General features: G+C 50.7%; 1 protein-coding gene across 6 annotated transcripts in view; it reads left to right on the top strand.

Annotated features, from left to right (window-relative positions):
- WDR20 (WD repeat domain 20) overlaps nucleotides 1–6,925 on the top strand; it is a 53,339-nt gene extending 46,414 nt beyond the window's left edge. For 5 of the 6 annotated variants that reach the window (XR_001364348.1, XM_005877851.2, XM_005877857.2 and 2 more), the window contains one exon: nucleotides 4,273–6,925. Coding sequence is in view for 5 of the 6 variants with exons in the window: in XM_005877851.2 (XP_005877913.1) it covers nucleotides 4,273–5,550 (1,278 nt within the window). In the remaining variant the exon portion in view is untranslated. The remainder of the gene's footprint in view (nucleotides 1–4,272) is intronic. The other variant, XM_005877852.2, reaches the window with a different exon arrangement.
- Nucleotides 6,926–9,044: the final 2,119 nt, after the last annotated feature.

The raw sequence follows: 9,044 nt of genomic DNA, 5'->3' as shown, positions 1-9,044 counted from the left end.
TTGTTTTCTATCCGAAGTGATTTTGGCCTTGCAGTCGATGTTGATGGTTGACCTGGATCAACCCATGATTTTGTGCATTTGGGATTCTCAAAATAAATTCATTTTTCATCGCCAGTCACAATTGGATGCAAAAAGACTTTCTTTAGTGCCGCTGAATAACATTTTACTGATGACTTTTTGGTTTTCCATTTGTCTTTCGTTCAATTGACGTGGCACCCATTTTCCTTCCTTTAAAATCTTTCCCATTGCTTGTAAACGATCGGAAATTGTTTGCTGAGCAATGTTTAATCTTTCTTCAGGTTGTTTTTGAGTTTGACACACATCTTCATCCAATAATGCTTGTAATTGTTGGTCTTCAAACTTTTTCAGTTGACCTGGACGTTCTTTGTCTTTCACATAGAAATCATCACTTTTAAAGCATTTAAACCAGCATACACAAGTATCTTGAAATGGAGCATGTTCACCATAAGCTTCCCGAAGTATACAGTAACTTGCAGCAGCACTTTTCTTCAAAATAAAGTAATGAATTAAAACTTCCCGCAAATGCTCTTTTTTTGGCACAAAATTTGACATTTTTAAGCATAAAAGTATCTATGACTTTAACACCTTCAGAAAATTTTACATATGAAGTTTTGAAGCTTGTTGTCAATACAACAAAATAGCATACATATCAAATCGCATATATATCAACATACGTGTAACTCCATCTATTGAAAAAAATCCACATTATTAACTGGTACACCTGGTACATGTGAAAACTGCCCTATGTACAAGGGTGTTATTGCTACACTACAGGCCTGGTGCATGAATTCATACACAAGTGGGGTCCCTCGGCCTGGCCTGTGGGATCGGGCTGAAACCGGCTCTCTGACATCCCCCTGAAGGGTCCTGGAATGTGAGAAAGCACAGGCCAGGCTGAGGGACCCCACCGGTGCACGATTGGGGCCGGGCGGGACGCAGGAGGTTGACCAGCCAGGGAGGGACCGAGGGAGGGCTCCAGGGTGAGTCTGGCCACTCACGTTCAGTCCTGATCGGCTGGACCCCAGCAGCAAGCTAACCTATCGGTTGGAGCGTCTGCCCCCGGGTGGACAGTGCACATCATAGCAACTGGTCGACCGGTCCACTGTCTGCCTCCTGGTGGTCAGTGCACGTCATAGTGAGCAGTTGAGCGGCCTTAGAATATCATTAGCATATTATGCTTTGATTGGTTGAACGGACGACTGGACACTTAGCATATTAGGTTTTTATTATATACTAGAGGCCCAGTGTGCATGAAATCGTGCGCGGTTAAGGTCCCTAGGCCTAGCCTGTCCTCCGTCGCATGGCTTCTGCCGCCCTGCGATGCTATGTGAAGCTCCCTGCCCCGGGATGCTCTGCAGTGCTCGCGGCCCCTCAACTGCTCTGCGAGGCTCTCCCCGCCCCTCGACTGCCCCGTGCTGCGCTGCCCGATGAAGCTTGCCGCTGGACGCTCCATGAAACTCCCCCTGCCCCGCCACTGCTCCGTGAGGCTCCGCCCACCCTGCGACTATTCTGCGAAATTCCCCCACCCCGCAACTGCTTTGAGAAACTGCTCCCCTAAGCTTACGGCCACCCCGCGAAGCAGCCCGCCACTGCCACTCAACAGTCCCCAGTCCTGCCCCACCGCCTGCCCCCCCTCGTGGGGAGCGGCTCAGGGGCCAGGGGCAGGGGGAACTGAGAGGTGCTCCACGCACTCCATGGTGACTGGGTTGCCCGTTCGGTCATGACGGCACTTAGCTATTTATATATGTTGGCAGGATAAATGCCTGTCAGCCAGGGACTCTTAAACTATAGTGTACTCATGTAATTGCATACTCTGCAGCGTGAAAAAGCTGTTTTTGTGCCCATGCAGACAGATGTGCGGAAGTCTCTGGATGAGAAGGCAGGGGTGCAGGCCGTGCATGGTGTGTTCTGGCATGAAAAACGAGGGTGCGTGGGTTCATATCCTTGTCCACGCATGAGGGCACTGGACAGAGAAGCAAGAAGCTGCTAGGAGTGACAGGCCGATGTGAGTGAGGCTCCTACTGTACATTTTATATGAATTATGAATGTATTATCTAATAAAGAAATGAAAGCTAGCCTTGCAGGCTATTGTAAGGACTAAAGAGCACGTACAGAGCGTGGGCCTGGGCCTGGCATGCACAGTAGGTTCTCCATACTTGTCCCTGTGCTTGAGCACACAAACAGGCAGAGTTGGACCCATGGTCATTTTACCGTTTTGGTTTGCAGTTGCTTAAACTGGCATGCCTGATGCACAAGTGCTGGAGTGTGCACAGGTGCCCACAGGACACGGAATGTGGGCTCAGGTTTTTGTCCGTGAGGTACAGTGACATGTCCATGTACAGTAGTCGCAGTGAGCTCCTTAATATGGAACGAAGCCCTTCACTATGGTTGTCATCCCAGTAGCACCTAGTTTATAATGGGGCTGTAGCTACCCTTCATACCTCAGAGTTGCAGAGCAGCACGGTTCTTATTTGATAGTATTGTAATTTAGAGTTCTAATGGAATTATGTTGTGTTTGTTTAAGACAAGAGTAAAATCTTCTCCTAACCATAGTGCTAGAAGTTGTTATGTCTGTCCTTAGCCCTGGCTGGTTTGGCTCATTGGTTAGAGTATGGGCCCCAGATTGAAGGTGGAGGGTTCCATTCCAGGTTAAAGGCATGTACCTGGGTTGCATGCAAGTTCCCCAGCCCCAGTAGGTGCACGTGTATGAGGCTATCAGCCTCTCTCTCTCTCTCTCTCTCTCTCTCTCCTCCTTCCCTTCTCCTCCTCCTCTCTCCCTTTCTTCCCTCCCCTCCACTCTCTCTAGAAATCAATGGACAAAATATGCTTGGGTGAGGATTAAAAAAAAAGTTGCACTTGTGATGGGGGGACGGTAGCGTGATCGTGGGAAAACAGGTTTGACTTGGTTGTGGTGACATGGGAGGTGCTGGGCCGCCTGACCAAGCCACCCATGGGGGGTGAGAAGTGGCCACCCTTAGACTTTGGGCTAGCAGGCCAGTCACCTTTATGGGGTCAGGAATGCTGGAGCAGCCTGGGCCTGATGGGAACAGCAAGGTCTGGCCTGGCCTTGCAAGTTCTCTGTGACCTCGTGTGGATGAAACGGTGACAGGCTTGTGGGAGCCCTGCTGGAGCAGCGCTGGCTCTTAGGCCGCATGGTTCATTATCTCCTTGAAAACCTCAGGTTTTTAATTTTCTGTAAAAGTGCAGCACACACAGCAGACTGATGAGGGAGAAGGTGCCCTGCTCTTGGCGGGGTTCAGGGGTCTCAGCCAGTGAGGTGGAGACGCCAGTTGCTAGAGGGGTGGCTTCAGAGGGTGTTTGGCAATAGGAGTCTGAGAACTTGGGGACTTCCGGATTGTTGCTGCTGATGTGATTTGGGGCAGGGCCACCCTGTGGGGGCTGCTGGGCCTATGGCCTCCAGGTCTGCAGGCAGGGAAGGTGCTGTGCCTTCGGGTGGATTTTACTTTTGGCCTTTTCTTGGTTTGAGAGGCAAGACTCTCCTAATCTGTGCCTGTTAAAGGAATGGTTGGTCAGTGGACCAGTAGTGAGCAGAGAGTAGAGGGGCCGTGATCGGGCCCATACTCTTGAACTAGTCACCTACCTGTCCTTTTTTTTTTTTTTTTTTTCCTTTAAATTCTTTATTACCTGTTTCTTAAACACCACCGTGTTCCAGAGGAGATGTGGAAGGATTGCCTGTAAAGGGACTCACAGGACAGTGGCCCCAAGGAGGAAATCTCTGCTCCAGGGCCGCGGTGAGGCCGGGGTGTGTGTGTTGAAGTCCTGTGTGCTGCTGGCAGGGGCCTCCCCACCTGGGAACAGCTCAAGCAGGGGCAGGTGTAGTCCGCTCATGACTGACGGTGAGCTAAAACTCGAGGCCAGCACTGCGAGGTTCCCTGGGTCCTCACAGAGGACGCCTTGTAGGTGCAGTGACTCATAGATCCAGACTCTCCTAGTGGGAGAAATGTCAAGTGCTCAGGGGCTGTCCCTCTCCGGTGTGTCCCAGCGCCTGGCACAGTGACTGCTGAATAACCAGCTCCCTCTGTGAAGGCCAGTGGCCTCACACCCAAGTGCAGTTCTAGAAAGTCATTGTTCAAGCGGCCAGAATGCTCTTCATGGGCCTGCTCGGCCACGGGAGAGTGTGACATGCCCGGGTGACTTGTCCGTTGTCACCGAGCAGCAGACAGCTTTCTTGCTGGAACATAGACCGTTAAGCTCCCCATTGTGATAACGTGTTCTCCTTTGTCTTCACAGAGACTAATAGACAAGTCACGAGTAACCTGTGTCAAATGGGTTCCCGGTTCGGAAAGCCTTTTCCTAGTAGCCCATTCGAGTGGGAACATGTACCTGTATAATGTGGAGCACTCTTGTGGCACCACAGCCCCCCACTACCAGCTCCTGAAGCAGGGCGAGAGCTTCGCCGTGCACACTTGCAAGAGCAAATCCACGAGGAACCCTCTCCTCAAGTGGACGGTGGGCGAGGGGGCCCTCAACGAGTTTGCTTTCTCCCCAGATGGCAAGTTCTTGGCGTGCGTGAGCCAGGACGGGTTTCTGCGGGTGTTCAACTTTGACTCTGTGGAGCTGCACGGCACCATGAAAAGCTACTTTGGAGGCTTGCTGTGTGTGTGCTGGAGCCCGGACGGCAAGTACATCGTCACGGGGGGTGAGGATGATCTGGTGACAGTCTGGTCTTTTGTAGACGGCCGAGTGATAGCTCGAGGCCACGGGCACAAGTCCTGGGTCAGCGTGGTGGCGTTTGACCCCTACACCACGAGTGTAGAAGAAAGCGACCCTATGGAGTTCAGTGGCAGTGACGAGGACTTCCAGGACCTGCTCCACTTTGGCAGAGACCGAGCAAACAGTACCCAGTCCAGGCTGTCCAAGCGGAATTCCACGGAGAGCCGCCCTGTCAGTGTCACGTATCGGTTTGGCTCTGTGGGCCAGGACACGCAGCTCTGCTTGTGGGACCTCACGGAAGATATCCTTTTCCCTCACCAGCCCCTCTCCAGGGCACGGACACACACAAATGTCATGAATGCCACAAGCCCTCCAGCCGGGAGCACTGGGAACAGCGTCTCGACGCCTGGCAGCTCTGCGCCCCCCCCTCTACCGCGGTCCAATAGCCTCCCACATTCCACTGTCTCCAACGCCGGCAGCAAGAGCAACGTCGCCGATGGGGCCATCGCGTCTGGGGTCAGCAAATTCGCAACACTCTCCCTACACGATCGGAAGGACCGGCACCATGAGAAAGATCACAAGCGAAACCATAGCATGGGACACATTTCTAGCAAGAGCAGTGACAAACTGAACCTAGTTACCAAAACCAAAACGGACCCAGCTAAAACTCTGGGCACGCCCCTGTGTCCTCGAATGGAAGACGTTCCCTTGTTAGAGCCGCTCATCTGTAAAAAGATAGCACATGAAAGGCTGACTGTGTTGATTTTTCTTGAAGACTGTGTAGTCACTGCTTGTCAGGAGGGGTTTGTTTGCACATGGGGAAGGCCTGGGAAAGTGGTAAGTTTGAATCCTTAACGCTGCACCAGACCGAGAACTTGAGTAGGTAGTGATTTTTTTCCTTGTGGGAGGGGTGGGTGTACAATGAATGAATGACACTTCTTAATGTAAATCTAAATGCATCAGAGCCATACTTTTGGATACTGCATGCCATGTAATTCTGAATCATTTGATAATTCACCTTAGAACGTTTAAAAAATATAATCAAACTAATTGCCAGCCAAGTCCGTCACCCTCCTGGGAGTATATAGAGTCCCAAGGTGAGCGCTCCTGTCTTAGACTATTTCGATTTTAGGAAAATCATGACAGTGTGGGGAAACAATGAATTAAAAAGCTAAAATTAAAATTTCTGCTTTAACTGGAATATTTTTGCTTAACTACTCAATTAGAAAATTGTACACCTGATCAGAGCGTGTTCAGCACGGACGGCCACTGACTGTCATTTATAGTCCAGTTTTTTATCTTAATCATAAAATGTTTAGGAATCTATGAAATTTAACTTTAGGAACAAAGCGTTCAGCAGGGTTGATTGATATTATTTTTACATTGTTCTGGCAATCCACAGAAAGAGAAGAGCCTTAATTTTTAAAACCCATTTTAGTCATTTTATGACAATTAAAATTGTTTAATAAACATCTTTTTTCAAAGAAGCAGTTTGTACCACTTTGATTGAGATTCTGTGCACTAAATAAAATACCCACGTTCCTCAAGCCTGGGCGGTTCCTGTGAACTGCGGGCCGAGGTTGCCCACCGCACGTGTCAGAAGTGCCTCTTGCCACGGAAGCCAAGACCTTTTCTGTCCAGTGCGCTTTTGCTTGTTTTTTTCCCAACAAGAAAAAAGAGGTTTCATTTTCTTTTGTTTTGGGGCGGGTTTTGTTTTGTTTTTATTTCTTGGGGTTTTTTTTTTTGGTCACGAAGGCTCACGATTGTAGGCCCTGGGCAGCCTCTTTAGTTTTGTTTGTACAAACTGACAGACCCTCCCCATCCCATTCACCCCCCCCGCCCCCCTGTGGTCCGGGTTTGGTTTTCACCTAGAGGGGAAGTCCAACTACAGAGTGCCCCCTTATTGTCGGATGGTGGTCCTTCCAGGGTCATTCTTGGGATGCTGATACTAGCCTGGCCCTCAGGCTTCCATCCCAGCACCTCACCCTGCGCCCAGGTGCCCACTGGATGGACCCGCTGCTCCCGTGGGAAATTGCAGTGTTTGATTCTGAGTCCCTATGACCCTTCTCAGCTGTGTAGGAGTTTCAAATCCCAGCTTTCACACGATGCGATGGTTCTTTGAACTCTGTGTTTTATGTCAAGATGACGATTATCTGGTTTGTTAACTTATTTTGGTCATTTAGGTTTGTTCTATTTTGCACACTTTTGTAATTAAATATAGCGATGCTGATAACATATGCTGGTTTGAGTAGTGAATGCCATTCAGCGAAGTGAAGATCTGGATGTTCAGCTCTCTGATGTGTGAGGCTCTGTGTGCTCTCAGTGCGCCCTCCCCGGAAGGCCCACCCACACCACCCGTCATGCTCCGTAAGCGAGTGGTGTCTGTCACTTGTGGTCGCAGTGGCCGAGTTCTGCTACAGGAGGTCCAGGGTGGCCTTCAAGGGGCACCTCCTCCATTGATGCATTACAGCCCGTGAGAATGATGACATGCTCTCTACTGACTGTTAGACATGGCCCTTTGTTCCTAAATGTTCATGTTCTAAGGTAGCGGCCCATGAACCATCAACTTTGGAGTCTGCCAGATGGAGAGATTAGGAACCAACACTCCATGTGCAGTTTTATGTTCCTACCTAGTTTTAGAAATTCCGTTTCAAAGGCTTCTGAGCCATTGAGAAGTTTCAAAACCCAGGACTTTGTATTTGGCCTAAGTGGAGAGTGGCTGCTTCCAGGTGCGTGGCCTTTATGGGGAAGGTTACGATGCCCTTGCAGTTCTCTTGCACTGCTCACTGCATGACTCACACTTGACACTGGGCGCTTTCTGGTTCTTCCTGCCCTTCAGCATCCTCAGCTGCACCGGCTGCAGTAAAGGAGGGGCTGCTGGTGCACTGACAGGTGACCTACCTAAGAGACACTTGGGTGAGGGTAAGAGGAGGATATTGTTCCTTTTAAAAACTCTAAAATGTGCTCACAGGAGCCAGTGGTGCCTGTCTCTTCCACCCCTCACCCTGCCAGGCTCCTGTCCATTTCTCGTTCTTCCAGTTTCTGCTGGTGTGGGGATCCTATCTGCCTGTCTGGGAGGCTGCCTGGGGCCCCTGCTGGGTGTCAGGTGCTGGGGAGGCGCAGGCTTCCGCTCCTCTGACACCTGCCCCCTCTTTGACAGCCAGCAGAGCCCCTCTCCTGCAGGCGGGAGGACCAGCTTGAGGAGAAGAGGGTGCTGCACAGGGCAGGCAGTTCCTCCCATTCCCCTCAGACCGGGCCGGTACTGGCTTCTGTGGACCTGGGTGGGACAAGAGGGGCAGGAGGGGAGGGGACTGGAGTGGTGGGTCCTGACCGGGTGGATGAGGCACTAAGAGAAATCTGGGGAGTTTTTCATAGTTTTCTCTCTCAAATTTGAGCTTCCTCAGTGAAATTTGTCAATTTCCAGCTTAAACATTGTCTTGAGCAGGAAAGTCCTTTCTCAATCTGCCCTCTGCAATAAAAGCCATGGGCAAGAGGAGGCGTTCCCACTCTGTCAGCAAGCTCCTCTGGAGAGCAGGGACACAAGTAAGGCCCAGAGGCTCCAGCTGGCTCCCTCCTGGCTGCGTGCTGGACAGCCAGCCGGCCAGCCTTCGCTGAGGCAGCTCTGGCCCTACTGATGGGGCAGGGCAGGATGATTCAAAATCCCCCGAGGGCTAGAGGCACAGCCTGAGGAAAGCCTTGCCTTGTTTTAAAAGCAAGTGTGTAAGAGGGAATAGGCAGCCACTTTTAAATAACCAGTAACTTTCGGTTCTAAATTTACTTAAATAGTGGTTAAGAATCTTAATTTTGTCTTTTGTGCCAAGTGAACCTTCTGGCATTTTTGAGTGTTCTGTGAGCCATTGGCTTGGGACGAAGAAGAGTAAATGCCTTAGGATAGCGGGATGGACGAGTGGAAAGACCAATAAGTCATAGCAGAGATTATTGTCTCAGACATTCAGAAACCACAAGGAGCCCCATGGCACTTCCCAGGTCCTGCAGGCACGTGTGGGTGTCCCTCCCAGGGGACCCTGGCTCGGCTCCGGCCAAGTCCCAGATGGCTGATAGCCAGGAAGCCATTTTTCCCTCATTCCTCCACTTCCAGGGTTGCATCTTGAATTTGTAAGAAATTGTCAAGTTTCGAATTCGTACTGCAGTCCATGAGGCCGCTTATCAGGTGGCTATGCCTGTGTACAAGGGTCACGTCACCTCTTGCCTGGGAGGGAGATGTGATCTGTTTGTTAAGGAAGCTCAAGGGGTGAGGGGGCAGCCACAGGGTCAGGGAGGGCGTGGGAACCGGGTGCCCCATGTTGTGTTTCTAACTGCCTGAGAAAGCGCTAAAAGCAGAGTTCGAC

Source organism: Myotis brandtii, unplaced genomic scaffold, assembly GCF_000412655.1.
Source record: "Myotis brandtii unplaced genomic scaffold, ASM41265v1 scaffold535, whole genome shotgun sequence".
NCBI classification, from domain to species: Eukaryota; Metazoa; Chordata; class Mammalia; order Chiroptera; family Vespertilionidae; genus Myotis; species Myotis brandtii.
Note: the sequence above shows the minus strand (reverse complement) of the source record. Positions and strands in the feature narration are given on the sequence as shown.